General features: G+C 34.2%; 1 protein-coding gene across 3 annotated transcripts in view; it reads left to right on the forward strand.

Annotated features, from left to right (window-relative positions):
* Positions 1–21626, forward strand: part of COL4A5 (collagen type IV alpha 5 chain) — a 236354-nt gene that overhangs the window by 79417 nt on the left and 135311 nt on the right. For all 3 annotated transcript variants that reach the window (XM_042974017.1, XM_042974018.1, XM_042974019.1), the window contains exon 2: positions 13600–13659. In XM_042974017.1, the coding sequence (XP_042829951.1) occupies positions 13600–13659 (60 nt within the window). The remainder of the gene's footprint in view (positions 1–13599; positions 13660–21626) is intronic.

The following is a 21626-nucleotide window of genomic DNA, read 5'->3' on the forward strand; positions in this document are numbered from 1 at the left end:
TTGAGATATAATTTACATATAATTCACCCACTTAATGTTCACAGTTCAATACTTTTAGAATTTTACCAATATCCATTTTTGAACAGTTTAATCAACCCCAAAAGAAACCCTTAGCTGTCACTCGCTATGGTCCCCCAACTACTGAGCCCTAGGCAACCACAAATCTAGTTGCTGTCTTTGTAATTTTGACTTTTCCTGAAAATTTCATGTACATGGAATCATTCAACACATGGTACTTTGTCTGGTTTTTTTATACTTAGCATAATGTTTTTAAAGTTCATCCATGTTATAGAGTGAACCAGTACTTCATTTCTTTTTATTGGTGAATAATATTCAGTTGCATGCAAATACTACATTTTGGTTGTCAGTCCACCAATTGATGGACAGGTGGGTTGTTTTATACTTTTTAGGCCATTCTGGATAATGATACTATGAATATGCATGTATATATTTTTGTGTGGATATATGTTTCTATTTTGCTTATGTATATACCTAGGTGTGGAATTGTAGAATTGCTGTGGGTCATATGTTTGTTTGAGAAACTACCAGATTGTTTTCTAAAGCAATTGCATCATTTTACATCCCACCTGCAATATATGACGGTTCTAATTGTTTTGGAATCATTGTTAACACTTGATATTATATATTTTTTATTATAACAATCCTACTGTGTGTGAAGTTCTATCTCATTGTAATTTTGATCTACATTTCCCTGATTCCTAATGATCTTGATCATCTTTTTATGTATTTAATGAACATTTATATTATCTTTTTTGGAGAAATGTCTATTCGTATTCCTTTTCCCATTTTTATTTTATTTTATTTTTTTATGGAAAAAAGGCTTCCTATATTACTCTCCTGCATCCTTCTCCTGCCAGTTTCTCCCAGTTGTGTCATTATTTTGCTATCAGAGTTTATAACTTGTACATGCTGTTCTATCATAATAATTAATTCTCCTAGGGTTTGCCTTCAGAGTTAATGTAAAATTTGATAAAAAATGGACAGCAATATAATTATGTAAATATCAGTTATACTTAGAACTTCATATTATGATTGGATTCAGAGACAAAAAATTATAATTTTAAGCCACAAAATCTATGCAGCTCAAGCTAGAGTCTTGAATTATAGTCAAATGTAGTCTTACAAATTCACTTGGTTTCTGTCCTATTTGGACCATGACTTTCTTTTATAGATCTTTTTTCTGAAGACTTTGCCTTTATTTTTCTTTTTATAATTAAAAAATACCTCCTTCCTCTCATCACTATTTTATTTTATTATGATTTTTTTAATGTTTATTTATTTTTGAGAGAGAGAGAGAAAGAGAGAGAGTGAGAGCAGGGGACAGGCAGAGAGAGAGGGAGACACAGAATCTGAAGCAGGCTCCAGGCTCTGAGGCGACAACACAGAGCCCAACGCGGGGCTCGAACCCATGAACCACGAGATCATGACCTGAGACGAAGTTGGATGCTTAAGTGACTGAACCACCCAGGTGGCCTTCATCACTAATTTTTAACCCAGTGTCTTAACTAACTTCCTCATTGAATGTAAGTATTAAAATATTTCCAAATTTACACATAGAGATATACAAAGTCATTTTCCTAAGACTAGCATGTGACATTGCTTTTTCTTTCCTACCTTACCACTAGGTATTTTTCTATCTTTGCCATTCTTCATATATATATATATATATATATATATATATATATATATATATATATAAAATACTTCAAAATTGAGTTGATTTAATTACCAATAATTATAAATATTTATTTTTTCACTTTTTCTGTTCTGTCTTGCTTATGTATTTATTTATTTAGAAGTATAACATATTTCTAACATACAGTGTTGTGTTGAGATGTACAACATAATGATAATTCTGTACATTATGCAGTGCTCACTGCATTAAGTATAATTATACCAAACAATATTTTTAAAATATTATTGACTATATTCCCTATGCTGTACTTTTCATTGCTGTGACATATTTATTTTGTAACTTTATCTGTTTTACCCAGCCCCCAACTCACCTCCCCTCTGGGCAGCCACCTGTTTGTTTTCTGTATTTAAGAGTCTGGGATTTTTTGGTCTGTTTTTTTCTTTGTTCATTTGTTTTGTTTCTTGAATTCCACATATAGTGAAATCATATAGTATTTGTCTTTCTCTGACTTATTTCACTTAGCATTATACCTATCCATCCATGTCATTGCAAATGACAAGATCTCATTCTTTTTCATGGCTGAGTAATACTCTATTGTGTATCTATCACATCTTCTTTTTCTATTCATCTGTTGATGGACATTTTGCTTCCTTTGCCCATTTTTAAATTTGGTTATTTGCCAGTAAGTTAATAAGAGTTATTTATATATTCTGGATACACACTCCTTATCATGTACATCATTTACAAATGTTTTCCCACTTTACGGGTTGTCTTTTCACTATCTTGATAGTGTTCTTTGAAGCACAAATTTTTTGTAACTTGATGGAAATAAAAAAAATAAATTTTTATGAAATTTAAAAATTAACTTTTTTCTTTTGTCATTTGTGCTTTTGATAATATATCTAAGAAGGCTTTGACTAACCAAAGGTCAGGAAGATTTACTCTTACATTTTCTTTTAAGAGTTTTATAGTTTTAGGGGCATCTGGGTGTCAGTTGGTTAAGGGTCCAACTCTTGATCTTGGCTCAGGTTATGATCTCACAGTTCATGAGATTCGGCCACATTTTGGGCTCTGTGCTGACAGCGTGGAGTCTGCTTGGGATTATCTCTCTCCCTCTCTCTCTGCCCCTCTCTAACTTGTGCTTGCACTCTCTCTTACAAAATAAATAAATTTTAAAAAATAAGAAAAATATTTTTATAGTTTTAGCTCTTACATTTAATCTATGATCCGTTTTGTTTTAATTTTTATGTATGGTATGAGGAAGAGGTCCAAGTTCATTCATTTGCATACGGATATCCAGTTGTCTCAGCACTATTTGCTGAAAAAAAACTATTCTTTAGTAAATGTTCTTGACTCCCTTATAAAAAACAAATTCATCATATTTTCATGAGTTTATTTTTGGACTCTCATGTCTATTCTGTTGATTTATGTCTGTCCTGATGCTGGCACGGCACTGGTTCGATTACTGTAGATTTGTAGTAAGTTTAGAAAATGGGAGATGTGAATTCTACATTGTTCTTTTTCAAAATTGTTTTGACTTTTGAGGTACCTTGCAATTTCATATAAATTCCATATCAATTTTAGAGTCAGCTTGTCCATTTCTGCAAAAAAAAGGTAGTTGAACTTTGATAAAGATTGCTTTGAGTCTGAAAAAAGTCAGAAGCATTATTATTTTTGCAATATTATATCTTCTGATCCGTGAACATAGGTTATTTTCCATTTGTTTAGATCTTATTTAAATTCTTTCAATAATGATTTAGTTTTCATAGTAAAAATTTTATATATCTTTAGTTAAGTTTCCCTAGTATTTTATTCTTCTTCACACTGTTGTAAATGGTTTTTACTTAATTTCGTGCTAGTGTATAGAAATACAATAGATTCTTTTGTATACTGATTTTATACCTTGTAATCTTGTGAACTTATTTATTAGCTTTAATGGAATTTTATATGTACAAGACTATGTTATATGTGAATAGAAATAGCTTTACTTCTTCCTTTTTAATATGGATGGCTCATTTTCTTATCTAATTACCCTGGTTAGAACCTCTAGAATGGTGTTTGAAAGAAGTAACAGAGTAGACATCCTTGTCTTGTTCTTGATCTTGTAGGGAAAGGATTCAATCTTTCACCAGTAAGTATAATGTTAGCCTGAGAAAGTTCCCTGTTCTTACTACTCATGTTGGTAACAATGTCCCCTCTTTCATTCATGATTTTAATAATTTGAGTCTTTCTTTCTTTCTTTCTTTCTTTCTTTCTTTCTTTCTTTCTTCTTTTTATTTTTTAATAATTTGAGTCTTTCAATTAAAAAACCCATTAACTTGAGTCTCCCTCTTTCTTTGTGCCTTGTCAATTTTGTCAATCTTTTCTAAGAACCAACTTTTGGTTTCTTTGCTTTTCTCTATTTCTCTATTTTTCTATTCTCCATTTAATTAATTTCACATATTTATTATTTTCTTCCTTGCACTTGCTTCAGGTAGTTTCCCTCTTTTCTTTAAAAAATTTTTTTTTAATATTTATTCACCTTTGAGAGACAGAGAGAGCACAAGCAGGGGCGGGTTAGAGAGAGAGGGAGACACAGGATCCAAAGCAGTCTCTGGGCTCTGAGCTGTCAGCACAGAGCCCAACTTGGGGCTTGAACCCACGAACCATGAGATCATGACCTGAGCCAAAATCAGCCACTTAACCGGATGAGCCACCCAGGCGCCCCTTTCCTCTTTTTTCTAATATCTAAAGGTAAAAGATTAGTTTATTGACCTGACATCTTTTTTAAACCTAGGCATTTACTAATATAAATTTCCTCTAAGCAATGTTTTAAATGCATCCCATATGTTTTGGTATTTTGTGGGTTTAGTTTCATTTTTTTCAAAGAATTTCTAATAATACCTTGTGATTTCTCCTTTGACCCAAAGGTTAATTAGGAATAAATTGCTTATTTTCTGCATGCTTATGAATATTCTAGGTTTCTTCCTGCTAGTGATTTTTTTTAAATTTTTTTAATGTTTATTTATTTTTGAAAGAAAGAGAGAGTGCATGTGGGAGAGAAGCAGAGACAGAGGGAGACACAGAATCTGAAGCAGGCTCCAGGCTCTGAGCTGTCAGCACAGAGCCCAATGTGGGGCTTGAACCCATGAACTGTGAGATCATGTCCTGAATCAAAGTCAGACGCTTAACCAACTAAGCCATCCAGGCTTCCCATCTTCCTGTTAGTGATTTCTAATTTCATTCCATTATCATAGGAAAACATACTTTGTATGATTTTAATCCTTCTTAAGTTTATTAAGATTTATTTTATGGCCCAACATATGATCTATCCTGCATAATGTCCTATACAATTTTGGGAAGAATGTATATTATACTGCTTTTGGGTAGAGTGTTGAATAGATGTCTTTTAGGTCTAGTTAGTTTATACTGTTGTTCAAGTCCTCTATTTCCTTATTGATCTTCTGCCTTGTTGTTCTGCTCATTATTGAAATTTGGGTATTAAAGTCACCAACTATTGTTGTTGAACTATTTCTCAATTCAATTCAGTCATTTTTTGTTTCATGTGTTTTGGGGCTCTCTTGTTAGGTGCATTCATGTTTATACTTGTTATGTCTTCTTGGTGATTTGACTCTGTTATCATTATAAAATGTCCTTCTTTATGTTCAGTAATAATTTTATATCTATTTTTTCTGTTATGAGTATATCCACTCCAACTTTCTTATGGTTGCTATCTTCATGCTGCTATCACAAAATACCACATATTTGGTACTTTATATACAATAGAAATGTATTTCTCACAATTCTGGAGGCTGAAATTCTAATATCAGGCTGTCAGCATGGTCAGTTCTGGTGGGAGCCCTCTTTTGGCTTGCAGGCTGCTGATTTCTTAAATCTTCACATGCCAGAAAGAGGGCTAGGTAACTCTTTGGCCTTTTCTCATAAGCGCACTAATCCTACTCCGAGGACAGTGCCATCGTGATCTCATTACCTCCCAAAGTCTTCTCCTTCAAATACCATAACATTGGGATTAAGATTTCAACATATGAATTTGGCAGTATTGGAGAAGTATTGGGGATAAACAGATAGTTTGTCTATTGCTGATGCTCTTTGCCTGATTGTATTTCTATTTTATTTTCAGGCTTTTTGTATATTTTAATCTAATATATTCTCCTATAGCCATCATTTGATCCTGCTTTTAAATATGGTCTGACAATCTCTGAATTTTGATTGGCTTGTTTAATACAGTCACATTCAGTGTTATTATTGATATAATTAGATTTTTCTCTGCCTTTTTTGTTTTTGATATTTTTCATGCTTTTTTTTTGTTCTTCTGTACCTCCTTTATAGCCTTCTTTTTTAGGAAGTGAATATCTTCTAGTTAAATATTATAATTCCTTTAATGATTTTATTCACTATATTTTTGAGTTATTTTCTTACTGGTTGCTGTAGTGCTTACCATGGGCATCATAGCCTGTCAGAATCTACTTAAGATTTACATTAACTTAATTTCAGTAAGATATAGAAATATTACTCCTCTGAAACTCTATTCCCTTTTTCTCCTTTTTATGCTATTATTGTTATACATATTATGTCTATATAAGTTACAAACTCAAAAATACATTGTTATAATTAGAATGTCCCAAGTAAACTCAAGTTTCTTAGAGAGAGCTTCAGAGGTCTCTGGTTTTATGGTTCCCCCACCCCAGCCCCACCACCACCCAGGTAAAACCTCCATGATAGTGTTCCAGAGTGGGGTGCAGGAACAGTGACCTGCTTCTCTCGAAGTGACGCTCTGCTTTATGAGCAGGGGCACAGGGAAGGACAGTAGCATCTGGTCTTCTCAACTTGCTTCTGCTAGTATCCACCCTGTGCTCTGTGAGTGAACTGTGGTTAGGGCAGTTGAGTACAGTACTCTCAGTTGGCCATACCTGGGGTAGAATTTTTGTCTTGTGAGTTGAGGCTATGTGGAACACAAAAGCCTTAGAATTCTCAGCTATTTCAAGTTGGAATAGAGCTTTTACAACTTCAAACTGGTCAAGGGGGAGAATGAGAAATGCTGATGGCCTGTTCTAGTGAGACACTGTAGTACTCAACTCAGAGCTGGAGGGAGGGAGAAGGAGCTCCACGTTCATGTCTGCTTCCACCTTGTGTGGAGCTTTTGTCAAGCTGAATAGAGAAAGGGGAGAGGAAGGGGGTGGGTCATGGCTAAAATGCCATAGATTCTTATTCTTCATAACTAAGATGTAGTAAATTTTGTTGAATGGTGTTTCTTCATTTGCTGTAGGTTCTTAGGGTAATATCCAGAGACATAAATTTTGTTTTTCCTAAATGTCACCAGCTCTTTTCGTTTGCTAGTGAGACGATCCACAGAGCTCTTCAAGCTGTCATTCACAAAGCCAAGGCATGGCATTGACTTTTTGAAGAGTCCATGGTAGTTGTCCTTCATATGTACCACATTCCAAATTTGTCTGATTATTTCCTTGTATCATGTCATTTTACAATTAATTATACTTGATGTAATTACTGATACATTTCTTTTATTTTTCCTGTTTTTTCTAAGATAGCACTTTCTCTCTTTTGCTTTTTTTTGGATTTATTAAATATTGTCCCCTCCACTCCTTTAGAATTAACACCTCACTTACCTTCTTTTAAGGTTTACCCTAGGAATTAGAATACCTAAATTGTATGCTTACCTTATCAAAGTCTAAAGTAGTCAATACCTATGCCTGTTTTCTACACAATTACAATAACCTTAGAATATTTTAACTTCAGTCATCCTCTCCTGATTTATAATGTGTTATCACTGTGTTTTTCTTTTAGGTCTGTATTTTTGAACCCTGTGGCTCTCTTTATAATTGTGTTTTATAGTTACTACTTATTTGCATTTACCCATGAATATAACACTTTTTTTCTCCATTACTTTTGGTATTTTAGACCTCCCATTTCAATTGCATTTCCTGTCATATGAAGGGAGAAGATATTAAAAGGTTTTGAATTTCATTTTGTGTAGTCCTGCTAAGTACCTACTTTCTCAGTTTTTATTTGTCTAAAAATGTCTGTATTTTCACCTTCTTGAAAGATATCTTTACTGGGTAAAAAATATAAGTTGACAGTTTTCTCTCAGCATATAAAGATGACATTCTAGTCTTCTGGCTTCCATTGTACTTCTGAGAATTAATCTATAAATAATTGTCACTCCTTTGAAGGCAGTCTCCCTTGTCTTTCTTGATATTTTTAAAGCCTTGTCTTTGGTTTTATGTTCTGAAGTTACACTAATTTGTATCTAGTGTACAAATTTTTGATTTTTCTTCCATTGGATCTTTTGGACTTATTGAATTACAGATATTTTTAATTATTTCTTGAAAACCCTGCCATTATCTCTAATTCTTGTCCCTGCTCCATTCCTTCTTTCACCTCTTCTTCTGTAAACCTGATTACCTATATGCTCTCCTTCCTCACTTTGCTTCCATGCTTAACTATCATTTCACATTTTCCCTGTTTTATCTCTATAAATACATTATATCTATACATTATAGATACTTTAGATAATTATAGATATATCTATAATGTATAGAAATACATTATATATATAATACATTATAGATAATTTCTTAACTTTGTCATGTTTTAAACTGTCTCTCAGCTATATGCAGTCTGCTGTGAAGCCCATCCACTGAGTTTTAAATTACATGGTTTTTAAATTCTAAAATTTATATTTTATTTCAATTCAGCTATGTTACCTTTCTTTTTTTACAATTTCTTGGTTCATTTATTATTTTCAAGTTTTAAAATATCTATAATAATTATAAAAATAGTTATATATTTTGTGTTTAATAATTCTAATACCCGAAATTTTGCTGAGCAGCTTCTGCTGTCAGATGTTTCTCTAGGTTTTTGCTTATGGTATTTTGTTTCCTTGTGTGCTTAGTGATTTTTGAATAAGATATCTTATTTTCCTTTCAAGAAAATTTTTTGGGGGGGGCACCTTCAACTCAGGTCATGATCTCACAGCTCTGGGTTCGAGCCCCATATTGGGCTCTATGCTGACAGCTCAAAGTCTGGAGCCTGCTTCAGATTCTGTGTCTCCCTCTCTCTCTCTCTCTGCCCCTCCCCTTCTCACACTCTGTCTCTTGCTCACTCTCTCTCTCTCTCTGTCTCTCTCTCACACAAATAAATAAACATTAAAAATATAAAAAAAATTTTTGAATTCTTTGAAGTTTACTATGAAGATATATTCTTCTACATAAGATTTGTATGTATTTCTGCCCAGCCTCTGGGAGATCAAAGCAATAGGAGTCTACTCTAAGCAAATTTGTAATTCGAGATTACTGGGTCACCCAGCCAAATGCTAATTTGGATTGCAGATATTTATGAGGGCCAGTTTGTGGTTATACTTTCTCAAAGATGTTTTCCCCCTGTACTTCTCTGCTGAGTGCTAAGGTATCTTTCTTAAAATTCCCTGGGGATGAAATCCATCGGGTACTTATATAATACCTTTACACTGAAGAAGTTGTGAAACAAGAATCTCAAATTCTCCAGTTTTGCTAAATGCCCTCAAGGCAAAAGTAGTTTCATTGGTCAGTTTACTGTTGTTTTTTTCTGTCTAGATTTTGGCCTGATACCTCCTTTTGTGCTTCTTTTTGATGCTTTAAGACCTATTTACATTTTAAAAGCATTTTTAGTTTCTTTCTTAAGCAGGCATGTCAGTCAGGATACTTAACTAGCCACATTATTGGACTATTTCTTATTTTTCTATGCCATTATTTTGTAGTGTATATAGCTTGAATCACTGAATCAGAATTACCTGGAGATGTTTATTAAAAGTTTGGATTCTGGTAGCCAATTTCAAGCTTATTGAAATAGCATTTGTAAGATGGGATCCTAATACCTGAATTTTTGTGAGTTTCTTTAAGAGATCTTAATACATACAGAAGTTTGCTTTCATTTACACTTTTAATTCTCATATCTGTTTCTTTTTCTTTTTTTTTTTTTTTAACCGTGGGGGCCTGAGATCTCAATTCATTGTTTTCTATACTTGTCCTAGCACCCTCTGTTGAACAATCCATTATTTTCACATTTATTGGACAAAAGCCAATTTTTATCATATTATGTGTGTGTGTTTCTGGTCTTTTTGTTACAGTTCATTGAGTTGCCTGTTCTTTGAACAACACCATACTGTTTTAATTATTGTAGCTTCATGATGTGTTTTACTATGTGATAATAAGAAATCTTCCATACTTTTTATTATTTTCTCCCTAAAAGTTTTAAAACATTACTATAGTTGCATCATTTTCTTGCTTTAACAGTGTTCAGTGACTTTGCAGAATTAGTTTTTCCAGTTTTTGAAAAGATTTTCTTTCTTTGGCCTTATTTCCTACTATACTTTTTCATATGGATTTAAGAAGTCCTTAGACTGAGGTACTTAATACTTAATCTGGCTCTTTGCCCACAAAAATTTTGTGTTTTGATTTTAGTACTTAGCATGGACATTTTCCCTCTAGATATCTTTCTGTCCATTCTTCAAAATTGAAGTTGATTTATTTACCTTCTCTACAGAGCTGTTAGTGAACACTCCACACTCAAGGGAGTCCTCTTTGTTAACTTTGATAGCAATTATTGACTATACCATTCATTTTTACTTGGTAAATCCTACTGAATCACATACTGTAAGATCTGGAAGCTTCCTAAAGAGGTTATATCATCCATCTGTCATTTTACCAAAGAGAAAATTGAGGTCTAGGATATGGGAATGACTTGTTTATAGATTCCTTTTTTTAAATATTCTTTTTTTAGAGTTTCCTAATGATTCAATTGTTGAAGTAAACTCAGAATGTATTTCTTGTATTTTAGAGCTCATTCTGTTACCATTGTCTCCTATGTCATTATTTCATTGTATTTAAATTTTATTTTTATTTATTTAGGCATAGGGTTTTTTGGTTTTTTTTTTAACTAGATTGGAAGTTTCTTAAAGACAGCACTCGTGTCTACACATTTTATGGTACAACTCATAGCCCTAAAACTGTGCTTTGTGCTTATTGGGCACCTAATTAGTATTAATGGCTGTTTGTAAAAAATATGTTGCTGCATTAACCGAATGTCAAATTGGGGCTATTTCCATGTGGGCTTCACTGTTATAACTGTATGAAAAGTGGCATCTAGTGGTCGGTGTGTGTATTACAATTGGCTTTAAAAACAACAAAAAAAGCCAGAGTACCAGTGTCATTGTAACGTAGGTGGAATAAATAGAATATAAATTAAATTTTAAAACTGAATTCAAACAAATATCAAATGTTTTAAGTAGCGACCTCTCTAAAGTATAGCTACATTTGAAGTAATAAGTACAAAAAGGTGAAATTACTAATTTTTAAGAAAAATTATATATAAAATTACCTTTGAATTGACATGCACACTTATTCAAAGTTATATTGTTTGTTTACAAATTATATTAGAAGTTGGAGGATATTGTTCGATACTTAGAAGTCAAAAATATTATAAGTAAAATTCATGTAGTATCTTCTCCGTATTAACAAACCCTTTCTGTCTATTGTTTTGCATTATTCTCAGGAGCTTAATTTATGTTTTAAAAAGAAGGATTTCTTAATGAAAGATGAAAATGGAAAGTTATACTATCTTTTAGTTGTAACACCAGAAGACTATGCACCAATATTTACATTTAAAGTGTAGACAGGAGCTCCTGGGTGGCTCAGTCGGTTAAGGATCCGACTTCAGCTCTGGTCATGATCTCTTGGTCCATGAGTTCGAGCCCCGCATCGGGCTGCGTGCTGACAGCTCAGAACCTGGAGCCTGCTTCGGATTCTGTGTCTCCCTCTCTCTATGCTCCTACCCCACTCATTCTCTGTCTCTCTCCATCTCTAAAAAATGAAGAAACGTTAAAAAAATTTAAAAAATAAAGTATAGACATACATTTCAAAGTCAAATGTTAATTATTTTTAAATGTATAGCCATTTTGTACACTATCCTTTATCCTCCATTAATGCTTGTAACTGATTATTGATAATATGCACAATCTAATTCAGTGAATATGACCATTGACAGTTCTCGTCTTGTGAATTGGTATCTTCTAAAATTTGTAAGTTTATATTTTGGAATCTGCAATTCATGTTTGCACAAAAAAGTTATACATCTTAAATTAGCCTCTGTTCCTGACATACTGTAATGTAATTTTTCTGTATGGAATTATCCTTTCCATTAGAGAGCAGTGATGTACGGTCTTTGCATCTCTACCTACACCTAATGTGACATAGTGGCTGGCATATAACAGGTGATCAATAAGTATTTGTTGAATTAGTTTTATATGTTGGAAAGAGCTGTGTCTTATTCGTGTTTATTGCTTAACAAGTTTTCTGGCCTCTAATAATGCTCAATTCATGTTTGATGAGTAAGTCTGTATAAGTCCATTTCACTTGTAACGTAGTTGATGTATGATACTGAAACCTAATATCAACTATGTATGATGAATAATAGCTGCATAACAGCCTTTCGATTAGAAATGTCAGGAGCATCTGTTTCAGGAACAACAACTTGCAGTGTGAGTGAGAGATTACCCCCGACATCAAACCATTGTTGTTTGCTCTTAATCAGGAAAAGGAGTTCCAGCATCTGACTAGCTTCCAGTTGCAGCTGAGTAGATTAGGAGTTATGACTAGAAGGATGAGGTCAGTAATTTGATAAGGATTGGGGAAAGTATTCTGGTAGTGGTTGGAGTAAAGGAACACAGGGAATGTTGGAAAGGACACTTAGGTACTTTTTAAGTCACAGTTTTCTAAGGCTGAGCATTGATACACATTATTTGGTATTTACATCACATAAAAGTTTCTCTTATTTAATGAAAAGTATACCTTGGGATGAGCACTGGGTGTTGTATGGAAACCAATTTGACAATAAATTTCATATATTGAAAAAATAAATAAATAAAAATAAAAAATATCCCCAAATCAAAAAAATAAATAAATAAATAAATAAAAGAAGAAAAGTATACCACCTTATTGTCCATAAATGGTGAGCTATCTACATAGGTTAAACTAACTACTATTTGTTTTTCTAAGGAGTTCAGCTTTATGTCAGAGTATAGGGTAGATCTGGATGGCAGAAGTCATCTATTATCTTCTTCTCTTATGGGTTCTTATTTTATTTTTTAAGATTTTTATTTTTTTTAACTAATCTCTGCACCCAATGTGGAGCTCAAACTCACAACCTCGAGATCAAGGCTCCACTGACTGCTCCACTGACTGAGCTAGCCAAGTGCCTCTCTTATGGGTCCTTATTTTGGAGGAGGATATTTTTCTGGCTTCGAGACCTCAATTCTTAATATGAGTAAAAGAATTTATTAGTAGTGGCTTTTTAGAGGATCTAGGCTGTGGGAACAACATTTGTGGTAAAACTTGTTGGAGTCATTATAGACTGAACTACTAGCAAGAGAGAATGGGAGCAAAGAAAAAAAAGTTGGTAGAAGATAGCATTACATATTTTATGCTCCATGATTGCTCACGAGTGCAGGGAGTCAAGCAACTTCGGCTGTCAGACATCTTTAGCTAGTCACCAAGGTCATTGCTAATATAGATTGAAAGGTCATTTCTTGAATGTGACGTTAGGAGGAAGAAAAGTTCCTAAGAGCTTGGACAAATGGCAAATAATATTACAGGGAAATTGTTTGAATTGCTTTTTAATTTTTAGTATCTTTTTAAAAGGATATTTTTCACTTTAAAATTATGAAAGTTACATCTGCTCATTATGAAAAGATCAAATGGAAATGTGTACCATAAAAGGTGAAAGCTTCCCCAGAGGCAACCATTGTTTGCAATTTGGTATATATCTGTTCAGATATTTTTCTGGTATTAGTTTTACAAATTTGGATTGTTGAGTTTAGTTGAGGGGTAAGTCAGAGACTGATTTTCAGGTTCATATTTAATAATCTTTTTCCCTCTTTTTCTTCCTTATAGGCTTGCTATGGGTGTTCTCCAGGATCAAAATGTGACTGTAGTGGTGTAAAAGGAGAAAAGGTGAGATTTGAGATGAGCCTTTGAAACTTAGTAAAACCAGTAAAATAGTGTTTTAATATTTTTTTTAAAATCAGGGCTTCTACCTCAGCATCTAAGTAAATAAAATGAATTCTACCATACTGCTTATTTTAGATAATTATAAGGGATAATTTATAAGGATTAGACTATATCTCAGGAGTTAGCAAACATTTTCTGTAAGAGACCATATAGTAAATATTTTAGGTTTTGTGGGCCACATAATATCCCTATCACACAATTTTTAACATTTTTTTTAAAAAGTCCTTTAAGAGTATAAAAAAATGTCTTAGCTCTTGGACTGTACAAAACAGACTTCTTACTGCATTTGGTCTGAGAGCTGTAGTCTGCCAACCTATCTATGATCAATCTTGTTAAAACCACTAACTTAATAGGCAAAAGAAGAGAAAAACACTAAGAAAAAAACTAACATTTATCAGGCTACTCATCTGTGTTGAGTATCATACTAGCCAATTTCATGTATTTTTATCTAGTCCACGTAAGTTAACGATTAGTGAACCTCTATTTTTATCTCACTTTTCCAATAGCAGCACCCCTATTGTATACATACGATAATTACAAAGTAAGTATTGATGGGGCACCTGGGTGTCTCAGTCGATTAAGCATCTGACTTCGGCTCAGGTCATGATCTCAAGGTTCATGAGTTCGAGCCACATGTCGGGTTCTGTGCTGACAGCTCAGAGCCTGGAGCCTGCTTCAGTCTTGATATAAAGAAACGTATTTGTTTTGCAATGCTATATTTCCAAGTTTGACCCACTTCTTTCTAACAGAACACTTATTAATAATAATTGAATTGTGTTATCTAGAACACCTATTTTTAAAATTTTTTTAAATGTTTATTTATTATTTTTTGAGAGCCAGAGAGCGTGACCAGGGGAGGGGCAGAGAGAGAGGGAGACACAGAATCCGAAGCAGGCTCCAGGCTCTGAGCTGTCAGCACAGAGCTCGATGTGGGGCTCAAACTCACAGACTGTGACATTATGACCTGAGCTGAAGTCAGACGCTTAACCGACTAGGCCTCCCAAGCACTCCTAGAACACCTATTTAAGTGACATTAGTTTGAGGGAAGTAGTTTTATTTATTTTTTTATTTTTTAAAAGTGTTTATTTATTTTTGAGAGAGAGTGCGAGCAGTGGAAGGACAGAGAGAGGGAGACACAGAATCCGAAGCAGGCTCCAGGCTCCTAGCTATCAGCACAGAGCCCGATGCAGGGCTCAAACTCATGAGCTGTGAGATCATGACCTGAGCCAAAGTTAGACGCTTAACCGACTGAGCCACCCAGGCACCCCGGGAGTAGTTTTATAGTAAGGGTGCTTTCTGTAGTGATAAAAAGACCAAAAGAGATTCATTTCTGATATTGGCACAGTGATTTTTTATCAGACTAACTCTTCTTAAAATAAGAAGTAAATACTCTGGACAAAAATAACACCTACTTAATGGTCATATAGTGACCAAAAGTAGGAAAAAGTTAGAGAGGATTCTACTCTTGAAAGAAAGGGAGTACACTGAGCAAGTTTGCACTTAGGTGGCTTTTCTCCTGAGAGCACCCTTCAGTCTGCTTGGCAAAGGATGGCTAGAATCCAGACTAAAAGCCACAGTCTTCTTGGCTTGAGAAGTTGAGGAAAGAGTTGAGGATTCCAGAATGACTGGAAAGTGATAGGAGATATGCTGCAATAGAGGGAGCCACAGAGAACGGAGCCCAAAAATTTCCTTATAAACTCCACCCAAATTCTTGATTGAGTCCTGAACTTTATATGTATAGGGGAGGATTCACACAATCCACCAAAAGGAATAGCTGGAAGGCTGCGATAACTGAACATAGATTTAACTGCTGTCCACTGAAGGGAAAATATAATTTTTAAGTTTTAGTTCACCTGAGTTTACTGTTTTCTAAAGCAAAAGTTCAATACTCTTCCAAGGAAGAAAAAAGAACCTAGGATGTCTACAATATACAATTTCTAATGTGCTATTAAAACTTATAGGCATGAGAAGTAACAGGTAATAGTGATCCATAGTCAAGAAGAAGACTCATGAATGAAAACTAACTCTGAAATGACACATATTAAAATTTGTAGATAAAGATTTAAAGCAGATAGGATAAATATATTTGTTGTTTTAAAGGGAAATGTGCTCCTAGGAATGAATAAATAGAGCATCACAACAGAGCACTGGAAACTAAAAATAATGAAGAAAATCTAGATTTGAAAAGCAAAATATCAGAGAGAACAATTTACCAGATTGGCTTATAACAGCAGAATGATGACAGTGGAATAGAGGGTCAGTGAACTTAGAGATGAATCAGAGGAAAAATGCAACCTGAAGAACAAAGGGAAAGAATAGGGCCTCAGTGACCTCTGGGACAATAAAAATGGTTTAATGTAAATGTAAATGTGGTCCCCTAACAATGGGAGTGATCAAACAGGGGAGAAAAAGGAATAAAAATTAATAGGACAGTGGTAATGGCAAGAATTTTTCACATTTGGTGAGAAATATAATTTTTTTAATATGAAATTTATTGTCAAATTGGTTTCCATACAACACCCAGTGCTCATCCCAACAGGTGCCCTCCTCAATGCCCATCACCCACCCTACCCTCCCTCCCACCCCCCATCAACCCTCAGTTTATTCTCAGTTTTTAAGAGTCTCTTATGGTTTGGCTTTCTCCCTAACTTTTTTTTTTCCTTCCCCTCCCCCATGGTCTTCTGTTAAGTTTCTCAGGATCCACATAAGAGTGAAAACATATGGTATCTGTCTTTCTCTGTATGACTTTATTTCACTTAGCATAACACTTTCCAGCCTCTACTACAAAGCTGTAATCATCAAGACAGCATGGTATTGGCCCAAAAACAGACACATAGACCAATGGAATAGAATAGAGACTCCAGAATTGGACCCACAAAAGTATGGCCAACTAATCTTTGACAAAGCAGGAAAGAATATCCGATGGAAAAAAGACAGTCTCTTTAATAAATGGTGCGGGGAGAACTGGACAGCAACATGCAGAAGAATGAAGAAATATAAATTTATAGATATAAGAAATTCAGCACATCACAAGCAGAATAACAACAAAGAAAACTATACTTAGACACATCATAATGAATCTATTGAAAAATCAGATTAAAAGAAAATATTGAAGGAAGCTAGAGAGAAAAATACACATTACATAAAGAGGCACAATGATATGAATGATGACAGGCTTCTCATCAGAGAGAATGGATACTGTACAACAATGTAAAAACATCACTAGAGAATTTAAAAAATCTGCAAACACAATTGTTATATACAATTAAAATATACATAAAAATAAAGGCAAACTAAGAAACAAAAACTGGACTCTTAAATACAGAGAATGAAGTGGTGGTTGCCAGAGGGGAGAATGAGGGAGGGATGGGTTAAATAGGTGGAAGGGCTTAAGATGTACAAATTTCCACTTATAAAATAAACAAGTCATGTAGATGAAAAGTGCAGCATAGGGAGTATAGTCGACAATATTGCAATAACGTTGTATGGTGACAGGTGGAGACTACACTTAGGGTGAACCTTGAGTAATGCTGAGAATTGTGGGATGGAGTTAAAGCAGGGCTTAGTGGGAAAGAATTTTAAATACCTATGTTAAAAAAGAAGAAAGATTGACAATCAATGATCTAAGCTTTCCACTTAAGAAGCTAGAAAAGGACATGTAAATCAAATTTAAAAATTTTAATATAATAAACACAGATGTATCAATCATATTACTTTATTTAAAATTTTTTTTAATGTTTATTTATTTTTGAGAAGACAGAGCACGAGTGGGGGAGGGGCAGAGAGAGAAGGAGACACAGAATCTGAAGCAGGCTCCAGGCTCTGAGCTGTCAGCACAGAGTCGGACGCGGGGCTTGAACTCACAAATCGAACCATGAAATCATGACCTGAGCCACAATCGGACACTTAACCAACTGAGCCACCCAGGCACCCCTCAATCATTTTACTTTAATAAGTAGCAAATCATGGCCAGTTCTATTTCACTTCTACCCCATCCCCTTTGCCAAAACACGTATTAGATTATTTTGAAAGGAATCCTAGATTTCATCCATAAGTATCTCATTGTATATCTTTAATATATAAGGAGTTTTAAAACCATAACCAAAAATACCATTATTATACTGGAAGAATTAACATTTCCTTAATATTACCAAATTTATAGTCACTACTAAAATTTCCTTGACGGGGGTGCCTGGCTGCCTCAGTTGGTAGAGGCTGCAACTCTTAATCTTGGGCTTATGAGTTCAAGCCCATGTTTGCTCAATTGAATTTCATCAAAATTAAGAACTTAGTTTTTCTGAAGACATTGTTGAGGGAATGAAAACACAATCTACAGTCTAGGAAAAAATATTTGCAAATCACATATCTCCTAAAAAGCCTTCTATGCAAAATACGTAAAGACATTTCAAAAGTCAATAATAAAACAAGTATCCCAAAATAAAATTAAATTAGAAACAAACCAGCAAAAGATTTTAAGGTACTTCACAAAATAAGATATGTATATGGCAAATAAACACATTAAAAGTTACTCAAAATTGTTAATTAAGGAAATGCATAATAAAACCATAAGATACCACCATAAACCTACTAGAATGTCTAAATATTAAAATACATCCATACTAAGTATAGGTGAGGATGTGAAGCAACTGGAACTATTATAGATTGCTTTTTTTTTTCTTTAAATTCAAGTTAGTTAACATACAGTGTTGTCCTGGCTTCAGGATTAGAACCCAGTGATTCATTTCTTACATATGACACCCAGTGCTCAACCCGAAAAGTGCCCTCCATAACGCCCATCACCCATTTAACCCATCCCTCCACCCACCTCCCAATCAGCAACCCTCAGTTTGTTCTCTGTATTTAAGAGTCTTTTATGGTTTGCCCTCCCTTTTGGATTTTATCTTATTTTTTCTTCCTTCCCCTATGTTCATCTGTTGTGTTTCTCAAATTCCACATCTGAGTGAAATCATATGATATTTGTCTTTCTCTGACTGACTTATTTTGCTTAGCATAATACACTCTAGTTCCATCCACGTTGTTGCAAATAGCAAGATTGCTGATGCAAATACAAAATGATGCGAACACAGGAAAAAAGTTTGACAGTTTCTTTAAAAGTAAGCATAAACCTATCAGACGACTGTCCTTTCCTAGGCATTTACTGATGAGAAGTGAAAGCATATGTCCATACAAAACTTGTACATGAGTTCATGGTAGCTTTATTTGTAATAACCAGAAACAGGAAACTCAATTGCTATTAACAGGCATGATGGGGCGACTGGGTGGCTCAGTTGGTTAAGCGTCCGACTTCAGCTCAGGTCATGATCTCATGGTTGGTTGGTTCGAGCCCCATGTCAGGCTCTGTGCTGACAGTTCAGAGCCTGGAGCCTGCTTCAGATTCTGTGTCTCCCTCTCTCTCTGACCCTCCCCCATTCATGCTCTGTCTGTCTCTGTCTCAAAAATACATAAAACATTAAAAAAATTTAACAGGTGGATGAACCAACAAATTGTCATATTTTCATACAGTGGAATACTACTCAGCAATAAAAAGGAATGAACTATTGACATAAACCACAACATGTCTAAATATCAAAATAATTATGCTGAATGGAAAACTAGACAAAAGAGTACATTCTGTATAATTCCATGTATATAAAATTCTAGAAAATGAAAATTAATTTATAATGACTGAAAAGAAATCAGTCATCACCTGGGGTGGGGGATGAGTAGAGGCATGAGGAAAATATTATAAAAGAGAACATGGAAAATTTTTTTATATTTATGATGTTCACTTCAATATTTTTTTTATTTAAAAAAATTTTTTTTAGTTTATTTATTTTGAGAGAGACTGAAAGAAAGAGAGAGGGAGAGAGAGACGGAGACAGAGACAGAGAGAGAGCAAGCAGGGGAGGGGCAGGGAGAGAAAGGGAGAGAGAGAATTCCAAGTAGGCTCTGAGCTGTCAGCACAGAGCCTGATGCGGGGCTCAAACCCCCGAACCCGTGAGATCATGATGTGAGCCGAAATCAAGAGTCAGAAGCTTAACTGACAGCCACCCAGGCGCCCCAACTTCAATATTGGTTTTAATTAAAGACTTACTTTTTTAAGAGCAGTTTTAGGTTCACAGTAAAATTGAAAGAAAGATACAGAGATTTCGCCTATACCTCTGGCTCACACATGCATACATGCATAGTTTCCCTAATGAGAGTGGTACGTTTGTTACAATTGATGAACCTACATTTGATATATCATTACCACCCCAAAGTTCAAGTTTACCTTAGAGTTCATTCTTGGTGTTGTACATTCTGTGGATTTGGGCAAGTGTATAATGACATGTATCCATCATTTTATTATCATATGAATATTTTCACTGCCTTAAAAATCGTTTGTGCTCCACCTATTCAACTTTACCATTCCCACCCCTGGAAACCACTGATCTCTTTACTGTCTCCATAATTGTATTTTCCAGAATATCATATAGTTAGAATCATACAGTGTGCAGCCTTTTCAGATTGGCCTTTTTCACTTAGTAATCTGCATTTAAAGTTCCTCCATGTCTTTTCATAGCCAAATAGTTCATTTCTTTTTAGTGCTAAATGATAGTACATTGTCTGCATGTGGCAGTTTCTTTATCTGTTCATCTGCTGAAGGACATCTTGGTTACTTCCAAGTTTTGGCAATGATGAATAAAATTGCTCTTAAGCATACATGTGCAGTTTTGTGTGTGTGGATGTAAGTTTTAAAGTCCTTTGGATAAATACCAAGAAACATCATTGCTAGATCATATGAGTATGTTTAGTTTTGTAAGTCACTGCCAAACTGTCTTGCAAAGTAGCTGTATCATTTTGCCTTCCCACCAGCAATGAATGAGAGTTCCTGTTGCTCCACATCTTTGCCAGCCTTTGGTGTTGTCAGGGTTTTAGATTGTAGCCATTTTATTGGGTGTGTGGTTGTATGTAGGTGTTTTAGTTTGCATTTCCCTGATGCCATATTGTGTGGAGCATCTTTTCATATGCTTATTTTCCATCTGTATATCTTCTTTGATGAGATATCTGTTAAAGTCTTTGGCCCATTTTAAAATCAGGTTTTTTTGCTTTCTTATTGTTGACTTGTAAGAGTTGTTTGTATATTTCAGATAATTTTTCTTTATCAGATGTGTCTTTTGCAAATATTTTCTCCCAGTCTGTCTTACCTTCTCATTCTCTTAACACTATCTTTCACAGGGCAGAAGCTTTTAATGTTAATGCAGTTCAGCTTATCAGTTATTTCTTTCATGGATTATGCCTTTTTGTACCTAAAAAGTTATTACCACACCCAAGGTCACCTAGATTTTCTCTCCTGTGTTATCTTTTAGGAGTTTTATAGTTTTCTATTTGATCCGTTTTGAGTTAATTTTTATTAAGTGTGAGGTCTCTGTCTAGATTTTTTTTTTTACATATGGATGTCTAGTTGTTTGAGCAACATTTGTTGAAAAGACAAGGAAATTTTTGTGAGTGATAGATATGTTCATTATTTTGATTGTCACCTATGTGAAAAAAATTTCAAATTGTATACTTTAAATATGTGCAATTTATTGTATATTAATTGTAGCTCAGTAAATCTGCTTTTAAAAAGTAAGATTAATACAGAAATAATAAAATATGCCAATTCTGGCAAAGAAATGTGTCCAAGTACACACTGCTAAAACCAAAACTTGCTAGACTCCTGATGACAACAAGAAATTACCAGCTGACAACCTAAAATTCATGTCATGTAGATTGTAACTGTGTTTATCGTGGTGAACATAGATTAATGTATAGAATTGTCAAATCACTATGTTGTACACCTGAAACTGGTATAACATTGTATGTCAACTATACTTAAATAAAAATTATAAAGTAAAATAAAAATTCATGTCACACTGACACATTATCTT

The sequence above is a fragment of the Panthera tigris genome, chromosome X (assembly GCF_018350195.1).
Source record: "Panthera tigris isolate Pti1 chromosome X, P.tigris_Pti1_mat1.1, whole genome shotgun sequence".
Classification (NCBI taxonomy): domain Eukaryota; kingdom Metazoa; phylum Chordata; class Mammalia; order Carnivora; family Felidae; genus Panthera; species Panthera tigris.